The 16,103-nt window shown below is 38.5% G+C and overlaps 1 protein-coding gene across 2 annotated transcripts; it reads left to right on the top strand.

Annotated features, from left to right (window-relative positions):
* Positions 1-3,537: 3,537 nt before the first annotated feature.
* LOC110961672 (cAMP-dependent protein kinase type I-alpha regulatory subunit) lies at positions 3,538-16,103 on the top strand. 2 transcript variants are annotated; one of them, XM_022209368.2, is made up of 11 exons: positions 3,538-3,693; positions 5,310-5,518; positions 8,592-8,762; positions 8,863-8,954; positions 9,045-9,106; positions 9,203-9,249; positions 9,348-9,506; positions 9,751-9,811; positions 10,036-10,157; positions 11,659-11,740; positions 13,611-16,103. In XM_022209368.2, the coding sequence occupies exons 2-11, from the start codon at positions 5,345-5,347 to the stop codon at positions 13,781-13,783; spliced, it is 1,143 nt and encodes a 380-aa protein (XP_022065060.1). In that variant the 5' UTR covers positions 3,538-3,693; positions 5,310-5,344; the 3' UTR covers positions 13,784-16,103. The 2 variants fall into 2 exon arrangements, with proteins under 2 accessions (XP_022065060.1, XP_051795624.1); XM_051939664.1 differs by having other exon boundaries at positions 3,539-3,693; positions 5,315-5,518.

Here is a 16,103-nt window from a genome sequence, read left to right as displayed (position 1 = left end):
GAGGAATTGTTTTGATGATTTCATTGGATAAAACGTAGCGACACATCGACAACCCTGAGGGGGTCCAGCTGCTGAACAAAGATATTTTGGTGATATTTGACAAATTTTTTTTTTTACATTTCATTTTGTTATGTATAAAGCAAAATAAAATGGAATATACTCCAGTACACTTCATAAAGACATAATACCTCATTGTCATATTGCACTTACTCTCATTCAAATTTGCACTATGTATGACATATTTGCACAAGTATGTTAATAAGCTGCATTTGTGTCTTTTTTCTCTCTTTTTAATTTTTATTCTTATTATTACTTGCTCTAGATTTGTACATGTACTTATCCCTATTTCTTATTATGTCACTGTTGCACTGACTGCTCTACATGCCTTTTTCATTGCCCCCTGGGGACAAATAAAGTTTTCTGAATCTGAATCTAAATAATATATTTACTCATCTACATGTATCTAGCAGCTTTTGTAACAGCAATGATGATAACTTGGTTCATATAGTACTTCTATAAAAAAAAAGCTTTTGACAGTGAAAAAGCAAGATACCAGGAAGGCAATATAACAACAACTGAGATTAAAACAAAAAATCTACAGATTTGCATAAATGCAAAACACACTATGTCAGTATTAATGAATGTGTAGTGCAGAATGACTGCACCTCTTTGTCATTCTGCTACAGTGGGGGAAACAGCTCTGGCTTGTTTGTACATTTTTAAACCAACGATTGTATTAGATGCAGCAAAGTGAAGGATGCAGCAACGGTGTCCCTTCAAAATAGTGAAGATGGAATTGTTTGGTGATCACGGTCGTGCATCCACACTAAATACACACATTTCCATGTACTTTAATATGCATAATTTGAAAGGTTAAGGCTACTATTTTGTTCTAGATATTGCTTTAACTTGCCAGTCAGCATATTTGCTGTTATTGTTTTAGTTGTCTGGGGTATTGTGTCCTGAGAGTTAATGTGCATGTTTTCTCTATTCAAATGGTTGTTGACCCTGTTAATAAAGTTACTATTGATTTAATTTTCGAAAACAAGTATCACCAGAGCCCTTCTTCACATGTATAGCTATGCAAATCTTACTGTGCACGCCCTATGATATCAATGTGGAACATGAGCCAAGGATAGAAAGAAAGGAGGATGAGCTTGCGTTGCCTGGAACACAGCATCTCACACTTCATTTTCTTTGTTTTATGAATTACATGAAAATGGTGCAATTATTAGGTTAAGGATCAAAAGATTTCTGGGTTTGCCTAGGCTCTCAACATATTTGGAGTTGAACAACACCCCTGGCTTGGCTTATTGCACTGAAAAGAGAAAACCTATCTGCAATTTATTCTATGTATTATATGGTAATTAAGAAGGAAATCTGGCACTCAGTGCTTAATTTAAGCAACTAAAAACCACACCCAGGTTAAAAATTTCAGTGTAACTTATTGATGAGGATTTAAATGTCAGCAACACCTTCAAAACAAAGCTAAAGTGAGAAACTTTGTGTCCCAGCAAGATTTAGAAAAACTCATTTTTTTTTCATTACTTGGAGAGTGAACTATTGTAATGCATTGATCATTGGCCTCCTCAAGTAGACTCTTGCTACCACTAGAATACTGACAAACACCAAGAAAAGACAACATATTTTTCTGATTCTTGGATCCCTGCAACCAGCTTTCAGGTAAATAAAGATTTGAATTTGAGGTCCTACTAATTGTCTTTAAAGTCTCTTGATGGTCTGGGCGCAAAGCATATCAGAGATACTATGTTTGCTAAGTACAAGCTTGATATTTCTCTCAACTCAGAAGAGACTGGTCAGTGGAGGCCAGAGTTCAGACCAGACATGGTGAAATGGTATTTAGTCATTGTGCTGCCTGCTGCTGTAATCATCCATCCATCCATCCATTACGCATACAATGCTTAATCCTCATTAGGGTCACGGGGGGCTGGAGCCTATCCCAGCTTGACTTAGGGTGAAGGCAGGGGACACCCTGGACAGGTCACCAGTCTATCACAGGGCCACATATAGAGACAAAGAAGCACACTCACATTCACACCTACATACAATTTAGAATTATCAGTTAACTTGAGCATGTTTTTGGACTGTGGGAGGAAGCCAAAGTACCCAGAGTAAACTCACTCATGCACAGGGAGAACATGCAAACTCTGTGCAGAAAGATCCCAGGGGACCCGCTATCTTCTAGCTGCAAGGAAAAAGTGCAAACCACAGAGCCACTGTGCAGCCCCGCTCTCAAAACAAGATTTACCCTAAATGCGGCCATTTTGAAAGGTAAGTTAAAGGCAGTTTTTTACTCCAGTGTTTACCAAGAGTTTTTATCTGTCACATGCTAATACAGAACAGTCAGTAAAATGCAAAATGACTGTTCCCAAGGCTGTGCAATAAGAGCAAGATATGATTCAAAACATTGCTTAATAATGCCATAACTAATATGGAGTGAGAGGACTGTGAAACTAAAGTGCAATGTACATTGTTAAAAAGCAGGAGTGGTGTGTGTGTTATGTTTATGCATAACAGTATATGCATACATCTACATGTTATCAATCAATCGATCGATCGATCAATCGATCAGTCAGGCTTTATTTGTACAAATGAAATGTACACAAAGTGCCTTACATATTAAATCATTTTTAAAGGCAATACAAACAATACATAAAATATTGCCACACAAACACAATGCTATAAAAAAAACAATTCGACAAAACAGGAACTGAGGAACTGAGAAACGCTATCGTAAACAAATGAGGAAACACCAGAGGCAGGATCAGTCAAAATCATAAAAGCAAAACAAGAAAATAATTAAAAGGGAAGTGACAAAATTTAGATAAAATGGACTAAAATCTGACTCAAAATTAATAAAAGCAAAGGTTTAAAATCTATTTTCAAAAATCAAGTAATATAAGGTATAAAATAGACTAAATAAAATCTGTGTTAAAATATATTACACAATAGCCTGGTCAAGACTGTTTGCATTTCCTAATTTTTATGGTTTTTGTATTTTATGATACACACGATCTTTAACATAGTTCGACCTTTTCTCTTTAGCCACTGTTTCAGTCAAAAAGTTTAATTATTTTAGAAAACACGTGTGCACTTCAATGAACTTGTCTGCACAGTTGCTGTTGTTTTGTTTGATTGTTTGATTACTGTTTGTATTTAAATTTGGCTGTATTTTACATTTTATCTTTAAAATTCTTTACTTTGACCTGTGAAGCACTTTGAATAACGTCTGTAAATAATGATTTACTGTATAAATAAACTTGGCTGGCGTGCTTGCTGTTATTTAATGTTAAAGTTCGGATTTCTTTAACTGTTCATTTATTTTCTGCTTGTTAAAATAAGCAGAGAGATTACTGTTAACGTACTTTCTTTCTTTTCTTTAAAATCAGATATGAATCGATTTTTTTTCATTTGTTAACCACTTCCTTGACGTCACCGCGCATGCGGGTTCCTTTAAGGTTGCCACGGGTTACGGGCTCACATGTCAGAACGAGGAGAATTGACGTCAGTGACGACCGCTGATTGGTCCTTGGCTGTATCCGGTGGGGCAGCGGTCCAGGGCTCGCGAAAAAAATCGAAGCGAGGAGGAGGATCTGGTAACGGTGCGTTTTGAGAAATATTCTACATCCCGAGTCGCTTATCGAGAGGCTCGGCAGGAATTTACACTTTCTTGTAAGTACCTACACGGTTCGGTTTGGTGGAACATATGACCTCTGTATAGGTGAAATTTGTTTCCTCCGTCTCTCGTTTGTTTATGATAGAACTCAAGATGGCGTCATTGGAGGAGAGCTTTGCCTTTGCACGGAGCTAGCCAGCTAGGCATCAAACCAGACGCACAGTTTGACACTGCGCAGGCCGAAAATAGTTTACAAAAAACACAAAACGTGTGTTTTTAATCTGAACTGGTGTTTACTAACTGTTAAATTTTTGGTTCGCTAGCATTTTAGCGTCATTTTGCTCACCGTAAGTTACTTGACTGCAGCCGTCAGCCTTCTCGTGAAGCCTTTCTGACCTAGACGGTGTTACAGACAGGGCATTTCCTTCATACTGTCTCTAAAGGCGACAGCATTTCCTCAATTTGTACACCTTTCAATGCGTAATTACCAACCACTGTCCAACCTACTCTTTTGTCTCCTGTTCTCAAAGGTCATCGTGCATCGCGGTGTTTTCCCTAATTAAATTGACAGCCTGTTTTTTTTAGTAGACTACAGAGGTGATGCTGCACCGAAGAATTAACGTGTTAAATATACATTTAACCACCTAAGACATTCAAACTAATTAAGACTCGCCTATTACATAAGACATAAGAGCCCTGCTGGTTCTTGCCTGTAGCTCTTAATTTATATCAGCAGGTTCAAAAACAGTATCATTTACCACTAAGTTATTCCTGTGGTAGGTTTAGATTAAACCCGGCCTGCCAAGTTTCCACCACGAGGGTAGTTAGTTGCATGAAGGCTGTGCCAGCTTCATCTTCAATAACATGGCTAGTAATCTCCCCTGGGCCTTGTCAGATTAGAAATTATCTGAATCCTATTACACTGATGCATACACTTGAAGGCGCAGAATGGATTGCACTTTTTACTCCACAGGACTTGTTGTTTACTCATTTATGCCTCTATAATGCACACATTGGCTGCAACAGGGAATTAGAAGCATTAGAGGCCTTTCCTGTTTTAAACTGCACTGCTAGTTCAAGCTCAGTGTTTTCTGAAGAAATTCATATCACAGGGGCTGATCAGATGATGTCAAATCCGTTATGCGATTTTGCTCAGCAGCAGCACTGTGGCCTGAAATTTTCAAAGCTCAAACATGTACACTTGCTTTTGTGGTTAGGCCTGTTTTACAGAGGATCGATTCACTGGCCTTCATTTAACCATTTGCTCAAATTTAGGCCTTGTGTATAATAATTGTTTGACTGTAGCCAGCTGTTGTATCTGTGATGGATAGTTTTATTCAGTCTAGTGAAAACAGTTTTGTGTAAATAAACCCATGACAGGCAGCATGCCTGTCTTAGTTTTGTTGTTTGTTGTCAGATATGTGTGATCGCATCATATGACTAGTTTTCACTCCTGATATTTAGGAGCACTCAGGCTCCATAGTGACAAAACAACACCCCACCTCACTGTGCCTTCTCACTCTGGTTCTATTTTTCTCACATTTTCTGTCCGTCCATTTCTCATCCTGACACACAAACACTTTTACACCGTGTCACTCTCCGTTAACCCAGCGAGTTCATGTTGTACGGGCATGATCTGACGTCATGCTCCTTTTCCCTCCCCAACACAAAGGTTAGAGGTCACAGAGCAGGGTTGCGGTTGTCGTCATGGCATCTGGAAGTACAAGCAGCGAGGAGGAGCGGAGCCTGAGGGAATGTGAGCAGTACGTGCAGAGACACAACATTCAACAGCTGCTGAAGGACTGCATTGTCCAGCTGTGTACCTCCAGGCCAGACAGGCCCATGGCCTTCCTCAGGGAGTACTTCGAGAGGCTGGAGAAGGTTAGTGTGCACCTGTGTGTGTGTGTGTGTGTGTGTGTGTGTGTGTGTGTGTGTGTGTGTGTGTGTGTGTGTGTGTGTGTGTGTGTGTGCGTGTGTGTATTTTGTTTATTTTATTATTGGTCAGGGGACAGAAAATAAATCATTGCACAGTGAAGGCTTAGCATCATACACCAGTATATTACACCAGGCAATTACTGCCTTATTATATATATATATATATATATAAACATAAATGGTATTTATTTATGCACACAGTTTTACATGACATATCTTTTCATTTTTCCAGATTTAAAAAAAAAACATATATCAAATCATTTTGTCAGTTCAACACATTCAGTGTCACAGCTTAAGATATTTTTTCCTTTATTTTTCTTTTTTTCAATAGTCAAAAAATACGCTTTGTTTCTGTGACGTTCTCTATAAGTTTGCTTTTTGCTTTTTGAATGAACACGTGTCTACGTTTTTTGTTATTCATCTTTGTGTCTTAGAAAAGCGGTTTGGTTGAGAAATATGTAGCAAAAGGTGAATATTGCAGCATTAAAAGCACAATAATTATCTGTCAAACTAATATGCTGATCATATATTGTATGATTTCTTCAAACACCACATGCACATGCTTTGGACAACATTTTGAACTTGCAAAGTGGAAATATACACTTGGGATTGGGCTTGCGGAAGCCATGTTGAAAACCGGATGCTACATTTACTATAAATATCTATAAATGAGGCAAAATCTTTGATGCCAGACTCAAATGATTCATTCAATTAAAACATACAGCTGCATAAACTATTGAAATGTCACGTTACTACTGTTACTATGAGTTGTTTGCAAAAGAAAGTGCTGTCTGGAGCCAGAAACATTAAATCAGAAGTAGTTTTTTATTCTTTCCATTTTAGTCTTCTGCAGCTGCAGTCCAGATTACAAGTATTTCAGCAGTTACACTTTCTTTTTTTATTATTCAGACTGTTTGAACACATTCAGTTTTAAATAAATAAATGGATCCTATGTCAAAATGCTAAGCCTATGCTTTGGTTTGAGAAGGTTTATGTCACTATTGAAAGAACTGTGTGTGAAATATAGCCATTTTAAAATACAGTGCATGGATTACAAGAATTCAAAAGTAATTAGAGGCTTAGATTTTAAAAGATTCTTAAATTGTGTTGTTTTAATGTTTGTTAGGTTGACGGTTTACCATAATTGACAGTTGAGTACATTTTATAAAAGCAGGTGCACACAGTGATCCAGGAAAACTGGAGATGTCCTGGTAGACTGAGAAAGTCTTTGTGATTAAAGTCATGTGCATGATGACGAATAACACATTCGTCATCATGACGTAGAAAACTACACGTGACAAACTGGCATTTTCCCATGACTTGTGTGGTTACTACAAAATGCATGACATATTTTTGAACTTGAAAACATCCAATCAACCTATTTTTTATATGTAAAACGAGATGCCTTACGAATTCAGCCACCTAAAGTCATTCACTACTTCAAGCTAAAGGACAACATACGATATAAGTTCAGGAATATTCTCTTTGAAAAACATCAATGTCAACAAAGGAGTTTTCTTTTCATAATCTTGTGTTAACAAATGTGTCAGGCAGAAAACACCTGCAATCCAGTGGGCCTGAGGTGGGTATCACTTTAACATCTGCTCAAAGCATCTTCACATTCTTTAGTGGGAAAAAAGTAATCTACAAATGTTTCGTTTTTAATTTTTTAAAAAAAGGTTAACTTTCCAGCAAGTCAACACTTCTTTGCAGGATGTAGCGGGATATTTTTTCTTGTTAATAATGCAGATAAGATTTCATGACCTGACGTTTAGAGGTTTTACTACAAGATGCAAAGCCAAGCCTCAAAAACAGAAATGGTAGGTTGCAGTTTACAAAGAGAAACCAGTAGAGTTCAGGAACGACGTTCTGTGGGCTGATGAAGCAAAAATGAACCTCTATCAAAATGACGACGAGAGAAGTGTGACTTGCGGACATATGTCAGACACTGGAACTGGAACAATGGAATTTATTGATGATTTCCCTGCTGACAGTTGCAGCAGAGTGAATGCAGAGGTACACAGGAGCTTTCTGTGCGCCCAGATTCCCCCAAATTTATCAAAACTCATCTACCGAGTCAATCACCTGATTTCAGTTCAGCTGAGCTGCATTCAAAGTTAACCCTCTGAACGCCAAGTAGTTTCTGGGTGTTTATTTAGTCCTGTCGCATTTTTACTCACTGTAGGCCAATATTTCACTTCCATATGAAGCCCTGCAGCTCTATGGCAACAGTACAATTATGGCCAGAAGAAGAGAGAGCTCAGAAGTGTCTTGTGTGCAGTAGAACAAATTGTGAAAAGGAAAGAATAAAGTTGAATTTCTGTGGTTATTTGTTTAATAAATTGAGTAAAACCTAGAATCAGCATTCACATTTTTTCCAAATCCCTTCGCATGTTACCAACATTGAATAAAATGGTGGCTCGACATACTATAGATATTTACTACATACATTTTTAACTTGTGTCCTAAACTTCTCTGCTGCCTGCTTCATGTAAACACAGCCTGACATTCAGCTGAAAGTTTCCAAATTTTGTCCCAATAACTTTCGGTCACAGCTGGGTAACTAATGTGTTGTTGATTGCAATGAGGAGAGCAGATTTTTAAAAAACGAAATCTGATTAGTGCCGATAGTTTATTTTTGATGATTTTCTTTCAATGCGGCATTGCAGGCTAATGTGATTGTGAGAATAAAGTGATTTTGATGAAATTTCTAGATTAGATTTGGTTCATTTTTCCAGTGGAGCTGTGCGTCACACATGATTAGGTCAAGGATGCCATTAAGTTTAAAATCCCATGATTCTTTCCATTTTCACAGATAAATGGTGTAATTTCAACATCAACCAGACAATTTCTTCGTATACTTTAAATCGACTCAAAACAAGGCTAAGACTTAATGTACTGTCTTTTATTTTCCATCACCAACAAGTAATAGTTTCCAAATACAATCTGGACTGTAGGGATTTTGTGGGATACCGGTGGTCCTCTCCCAGCCTGACTCTGTCCCCTCTGTCCTCTGTAGGAGGAGGCCAAGCAGATCCAGAACCAGCAGAAGGCCAGCAGTTCCCGTTCAGACTCGCGCGATGAAGAGGTGTCTCCGCCCATGAACCCTGTGGTGAAGGGGCGCCGGCGGAGAGGAGCCTTCAGTGCGGAGGTTTACACGGAGGAGGATGCAGCCTCATACGTCAGAAAGGTAGACACAGACACGCCCGCGAACAGCTGTGACATTTCTGCATCAAGATATATTTTGAAAACTGCTTTCACACCTGTTTCATCCTTCTTTTTTTTCTAAGGTCATTCCAAAAGACTACAAAACAATGGCTGCCTTGGCCAAAGCTATTGAAAAGAATGTGCTCTTCTCACACCTGGATGACAATGAGAGGAGGTACCTGTGCTAAATGGAGTTTGCTTTTACAGTTTTTTAAATGAAGTGTGGATGTTTGGCTGATAAACTCACCAATCTGTTCTTCTCCAGTGACATATTTGATGCAATGTTTCCCGTCACTTACATTGCTGGGGAAACAGTCATTCTGCAGGGTAGGATCACATCTTTCAGAGTTTAGTTGAACAAATATGAATCCATGTTGAAGCATGTGTTTGCACGACGCTCACAGTATTGCTCTCTGCCCCCAGGTGACGAAGGGGACAATTTCTATGTTATCGACCAAGGGGAGATGGATGTGAGTGTTAACAAAAGCATAAGATTTTTCCACAAAATATTTGAGCTTTTTTTGGTCCCTTTTGAAATGTAATATTTTATACCCTTTCAATCTGACAGGTGTATGTGAACAATGAATGGGTGACCAGCATTGGGGAGGGAGGCAGCTTTGGAGAGCTGGCACTGATCTACGGCACCCCGAGGGCAGCTACGGTCAGAGCCAAGACCAACGTTAAACTGTGGGGCATCGACAGAGACAGCTACAGGAGAATACTTATGGTGAGGAGACATAACACTGTAGCTCTGTTCATGACGTTTGGTGGCAAATTGTTTTTGATCTATTCTTGTATTCTAATTTTGTTGCTGTAACAACCTAATTTCCCCAAAGGGGTTGTCTAACTTCAGTTTAATGTGATGCCTAGGCGTGGCGTCTTTCTTATTTTCATAATTGTCAACAAATAGCTAACAATGTTTGATTTACTTTTAGTAATTTTTACTACTAATAAAATGCCTTTCTCTTCAGGGAAGCACTTTGAGAAAGAGGAAGATGTACGAGGAATTCCTCAGGAAAGTGTCCATTTTAGGTGGGTTCATTTTTTAAAAAAAACATCTGCCTCATCCCAAAACTTAAAAATAGAGAAACGGAAGCTCATTATTTGTGTTTGGTGCTGAGATTAAAATAGTCTGCAAGCACATGTAAAAATAACTCAACTTAAAACAAAGCCAGTAGCGGGTTCAACCCTTCAAAAGAGATTTTTTTTTCAAAGATGTCAGTCGGCTGAAAACTTTCTTGTGTTCTCCTGCTCAGAGTCTCTTGACAAATGGGAGCGTCTGACAGTCGCCGATGCCTTGGAGCCCGTGCAGTTTGAGGACGGACAGAAGATTGTCGTGCAGGGAGAACCTGGAGACGAGTTCTTCATCATTTTAGAGGTACCCATTTGATGAACAACTCTGTCTATCAACACACACACACACACACACACACACACACACACACACACACACGTCTTCATACAGGAAATGAGTTTGTGTTTTTTTAAATTGAAGGTTTCCATTGTTGGCTCTGTTATTTAATCAACTCTGTAACTGGCTGTTAGATGAAACACTTTACAAGCTCTTTAATTTACTCATGCTTTCATACTATTTAAGACTTTTCAGTGTTGGATGATTTTCCACACATACACGCCCTCTTGTGGTGATGTTAGAATATTGCATACCCACCAACAAGCTGACGTGTTTTGTCCAATTGGAGATTTCTTTATTGACAGAAAATCAGTTATTTTGGTGTTAAAAACAATGCATTTCAACAATATGCTGCATTCCACTTCCAGTTTCTAAGGGTATGTTCACACTTGGCTGGTTTGGTTCAGTTAAAATGAACTCTGGTGCGATGGCTCTGTTCTCACTGTTCATTTTAACAAGTGTCAACGCTGCCATCTGAACCTCGATATGCAGCAAATATTCAGCTCCCTACTGCAGTTTGACTGAATGTATACACACAGCACAGACTAAAGATATCTAAATTATCCAAAAACAAGAGAATGTGTACTTAGAAATGGGAGCTATGTCGCCCATTGCAGTCAATAGAGGCTTCAGAACTGGTAAATGCACCACCATGTATCCAACAAGCACATTTAGCCCGACACACAGTATTGCTTTGGTATTTCAGTAAGCTCTGTTCCACAAATATATGCCTTAGAATCTGTCAAAATCATGTCGTAACCTCATCCATATTCCATTTGTTTTGTATTGTTTAATTTGTTGTTTTAAATAAGAATTAGTAACAGCAGAGAAATGTATCATTTCTCTTTTGGTTTTCAGCGTTTGGACCAAGAATATCAAAGTTGAATGCATCCTAAAATGATACTTGTTACTTTCTGTGCATATGTTATTGTGAACTGGACAACTTTGGCTTTCTGGCTGTTGTGAAGGTGTCACCTTTTACTCTAGTAGGAGTTTTATGATATTTTAGAAAATAAATTTGAATAAGAAAGTAATGAGCAGAATAACCAATCATGCAAACAATTGGTAGTTCCAACCATAATTCAATCAAAGTATTCAAAATTCATGGAATAAGATGTTATGTTTGCTCCCACTTCATGGTTTTAAACTAGTAACATTTAAAGTGTAGTGACAGAGCCTACATGCACGACAAAATGTCACTGAATCATTTGTATATTTTAGCTCTTGCCAAAAATCTAGTCACTTCCTTTTTTTTTAATTCACTAGACTTTTAGTCTCATTTTGCTATTTGAATGTAATTAACAGGACTCCTCGAAATAGCTCTATTATTTAAAAAAACAACTAAAAAATCATCAGATGCATCGTTTCTTCATTTCCTTTTTCTGAAGTGCACTTTGATTTGAAATGATGTTTACTTCTGCTACAAATGCTCAAGAAACTCAAGCTGCTGTGTGTTTGTGCTCTTCAGGGCTCTGCAGCTGTGTTGCAGCGTCGCTCAGAGAACGAGGAGTTTGTGGAAGTTGGGAGATTAGGACCATCAGACTACTTTGGTAAGAGTCATCACAGTAGTCTTTTATTTTGTTCAGTATTCATGAATGTTTTTCTGTTTTGAATTCTAGAAAGGGACAAGGATGTACTAGCACCATTTTAATGTGACAAAAGCTATTTTTATGTCTATGGACTGTCAATGATTAGAATAAATATGATTGTTAATAAGTATTACGGAATTAAATTTTTTTATGTTGTAGAAATAATCAGCCATACCAGAATTATATTATTAGAGCCTTTTTTTTCCTTTTCAAGAATTGTGCTTGGACTTTTTTCCTCTACTTCAGAACAGAGGTCTTCACATTTGCCCAAACCTAAAAAGAAACAGAAATGCATGACGCAGAAGTGAACCCAGCCTGTCTGTTATTTAAAAAAACATGCAGAACTGAGAAATGTTGGACCTGAACTCAGCTGGGAGACACCGATTTTTAGAGATGCAAGTTGTCAAAATACACGTGTCATGTGTGATGGAACGTAGCCCGGCTGTGTGTTTTCTGTTATTCCTGAATGAATAGCTGATTGAAACAACATGGCTAATCTAACCCTTAGTTCAGAGTATTACTCCGCCTACTGTCACAGTGGTAGATGACAGATTTAATGACAGAATCGTGCATGGTAAAGCTGACTTTATCCGTTTGCTTTTTGAGCTATAATGTTTTCTTATTCATTGCTACAGCTGTGAATATTATTAATATTATTATTATTTTAGTGTCTATGGTGTATTTTCATGCGTATTTTGAAGGGTCATACTAAATAGAAAGTTATTGGAAATGGCTGAATTTAAGAGCTCTTTACACTCACTTGAAGTTGCTTTTGATTGTTTAGAAAAAGAGTTGATGCACATCATGGGACATGGAAGAACCTTCATTTAAATATATTCTAACACTCACCATTTAATTCATGTCACCGATCCATTTTTTTCCACTTCATTCACCATCTTTGTTTCCAGACAATATTGAAATAGATTGAAATGATTTATTTGATTCTTCTTCTTCAGGGTGTTTCACGCACAGCTGGTTCTGTTTCCTTTGTTCCAGTCATGTGTAACGTATTGTGTACCACTACCTTCTGATGATGCTACCCAGCCAAGCTTATTCACTCCAAAACATTTTATTTCACTTCAAATTCACTTAATAGTTCTGAATAAACCGGGCTACTGTTGAAAGTTTCACAGAACTTTTGTCATGTTCTGGACTGATCACTGCTGGATCTTGTCAGATCCACAGGATGTTAAATGGAACTGGAACATGTGATGACAGAAGAGTGACGTGGATCTGAACCAGTACAGATTCAGGTTTGGGTCTCAGATCCTCAGGTGCCAGGTTTTAGGTTGCATTTCAGAATGTAGAAAAGAATACTTTGCAGGAATTTTGCATCTGTGATACTAGGGGATTTAAGATCATTCTTTATTTCTCCCCACGCCAGGGTAAAATTCCCATTGTTACAGTAGTTTATGTAGAAATAAACATAGTAGTAGTAATAAAAAAGTAGTAATAATATTTACAAAATGTACAAAGATGAGAAATGAGAATGAAATGGTTCAGTTTTGACACACTATAAACAATACAATATAAAATGGCTCAAAAACTAAGTTTAAAAAGTGCAAAGATGTAGCAGTGCAAGAATTGCTGTGCAAATTTTACGGTTTGGGGTGATCTGATATGAGTCCAGTATATGCTACCATCACCACTGATGCTGATGTTCTAAAGCCTTACAGCAGATGGGATGAACGTCCTGTGATAGCGCTCCTCCTTGCAGGGTGGGTGTCTCAGTCTGCTGCTGAAGGAGCTGCTTAAAGACCCCACAGTGTCATGCATGATTTCTGTTTTTTTTTGAGATTCAAAACTGCGACCGTGTTTGTGTGTTTTCCAGGTGAGATCGCTCTGCTGATGAACCGCCCCCGTGCTGCCACCGTGGTCGCCCGCGGCCCCCTGAAGTGCGTCAAGCTCGACCGGCCTCGCTTCGAGCGCGTCCTGGGCCCCTGCTCAGACATACTCAAACGTAACATCCAACAGTACAACAGCTTCGTGTCGCTGTCTGTCTGAGGGAGCCGCCCTCCTCATCCTCCTCCTCTCCTCACACCCTCCACCTCCCTCTCTCCTTTCAGACCCAGGGTCCACCAATGCAATTTGCTTTTTGTCACTTGTTTCTGTTAGCTTTTTTTTTTTCCCCTCCCTCCCTTCTTTGTTTTTCCATGCACAGATCATTTTGTTGTTACCACACGTCACGCAGAGGTGACTTTTAGCCATTCACCAGCGCTTGTACCAGCTGCTGTACGCTACCTTGTAGGCACAGTTACACCACATGTCACTTATGTTCTAAATGTATTTGCTGGTTAGGCTTTCTTTTCAAACACAGAGCAGGAGATTCTGAAAGACTTTAGGGTCTCAGACTGATGAGACAGACAATCAGACTTTACATGGCGCTTTTGGTGAATTTGTTACAGATTTCTGTTGTAGATTGAAGTGAAGAGAAGACTGCTTATTCCCCGTTTAAGAGTTTCCTTTTTGGCATCAGTTGGCTTCAATAGACACCCAGAGTAGAGCAGAACCTAGAAACCATAGAAGGCAGGAAGAATATAGGTTTCAGCTGTAAGATGATGCTCCATTTTTTTCGGTTACCTTTTGATCGGTATGATGAGACAATGACGTGTCTGTTTTGCTTAGTTTGAGAGAGCTTGTACAACTTTAAGATTTTTTTTTTTATTGTGCAGCTACCAGGCTAGTGCCAAATGTTGATTATTGTCACGACGCGAAGATGCATAGCCGTGGAAATGCAGTGCGTGTTCTGTTCCCTGACTATTCGGAGCTCTGGCGGGAGGTAGTTATCACCCTTATTGTCCTTTTACTCGATAGAACGACCATACAAGAACTGCCTTGACTACTCTGAGGAAAAAATATAAATATAAAGAAAGGAGAAAAAAAAGAGTATTAAGTGTATTTCAGTATTCAGTTTATTTAGTATATACCAAATAACTTGGTCACTCTTCTGCTATGGTTTGTAATCCAAAATGTTCTCATAGTATAGTTAAAATGATCATAGTTATATTATTATCATTGACTAAATGATAAACTTATGGTTTGGAGTGATGGTGATCTTTTAAAAAAAATCTGTTTAACTGTCTTTTGTAAACACTTATTTTTCCATAAATTCTATTTTAGGTGTCCAGTGCCACAAAGTAAATAAATGCTTCTTCTTGTCAACTGACAAAACAGTATGTAATTGTATTGTGTAAAATGTCATGGGTTTTTAAAATAGATCAAAAGGGTCAATCGCAGGTATATTGAAGTGAAGAAAAAAAAACTTAAGTAGAGGGATTTTCAGGACATCTGAAGTATTTATGTATCAAAGCTTCACGCGGGCGATCTGGCGGACAGAGCGAGCAGATATTTATTTCAAAGTAGTGTCATTGCTTATTGCCTATTTGAAAAGGTGGCTGTCTTTTCATCAGAGTAGCTTGTGACCTGTTCTCTATGCTTACTTGGCATGATGTTTTAGGCATCCAGTGATCCGGTATGAATGGAAGCGTGTATTAAAAAGCCTGCAGCTTCGTACAGAAGCAGGAACTTTTGTCAGATATTTGGTTTGTTACTCCCTCGCTTAACTGCTTCATGACTATTTAGATAGCATAAAGTGTTTTCTTTCTTCTTTTGCTTTATTTTTAAAAAGGATCTTTACCAAAATCACACGATGTTCTGGATTCTAGGCTTAACTCTTCATTCCTGCCTCACTTGTCTGTTATCAGAAATGATGAGTCATGTTTCTGTTTCGTCTCATTCAGGGCACTTATATGCGCTTAGAATTGAGACGTTTGTTTGTACGTCCCAAAAAAGGTTTGATTTTTGGTGCCGATTGCAGGGTAGTCACGTTGGTGAGAAGACCTTTTTCTTAATGGATATGAGTATACGTTTCCTCACACTTAAACTGATCATCTGTTCCCCCCTAACCCTCAGGTTATCCTTGTGGATGTGGTGACGTGGATTTGTGTCCATTAACAGCACATCCTGTTATTCCGATCCACAGGACATGACTCCGTTAGGGGCGAGGGTTTCACCTTTGTCGAGTTTTCATGTAAATAGCTGCATCATCGGTTTTAGTCCAAAATGTTTTTAGCCACACTGCAATCGTCCCGGTTTGCCTTAGCTTACCTAACCTGGGCTTACAGTAGTAGTCAGTCACTCCTGCTAGCCCGACCTTCAGTGAGTTTGTTCGGCCTGCAGCGCAGAGAGCTGCAGCCATCAGAGGACCATTCTTTTTCTATTCTACCCTGTATTTAGTTTGACCTCCTGTATGTGCAAAGATGTTTATCCTTTTGGTATAGATTGTTCCAGATGGCAGTTTAAGCAATAAAAAAGTAAAAAATTA

This window comes from Acanthochromis polyacanthus, chromosome 19, assembly GCF_021347895.1.
Source record: "Acanthochromis polyacanthus isolate Apoly-LR-REF ecotype Palm Island chromosome 19, KAUST_Apoly_ChrSc, whole genome shotgun sequence".
NCBI lineage: Eukaryota > Metazoa > Chordata > Actinopteri > Pomacentridae > Acanthochromis > Acanthochromis polyacanthus.
The sequence above is the reverse complement of the archived record's forward strand: the minus strand, read 5'-3'. Positions and strand labels throughout refer to the sequence as shown.

Coding starts and splice junctions, on each gene's coding strand:
- LOC110961672 (XM_022209368.2), top strand. CDS start 5,345: ATGGCATCTGGAAGTACAAGCAGCGAGGAGGAGCGGAGCCTGAGGGAA. Junction 8,955..9,044: donor CTGGATGACAATGAGAGGAG/GTACCTGTGCTA, acceptor GTTCTTCTCCAG/TGACATATTTGATGCAATGT. Junction 10,158..11,658: donor AGTTCTTCATCATTTTAGAG/GTACCCATTTGA, acceptor TGTGCTCTTCAG/GGCTCTGCAGCTGTGTTGCA.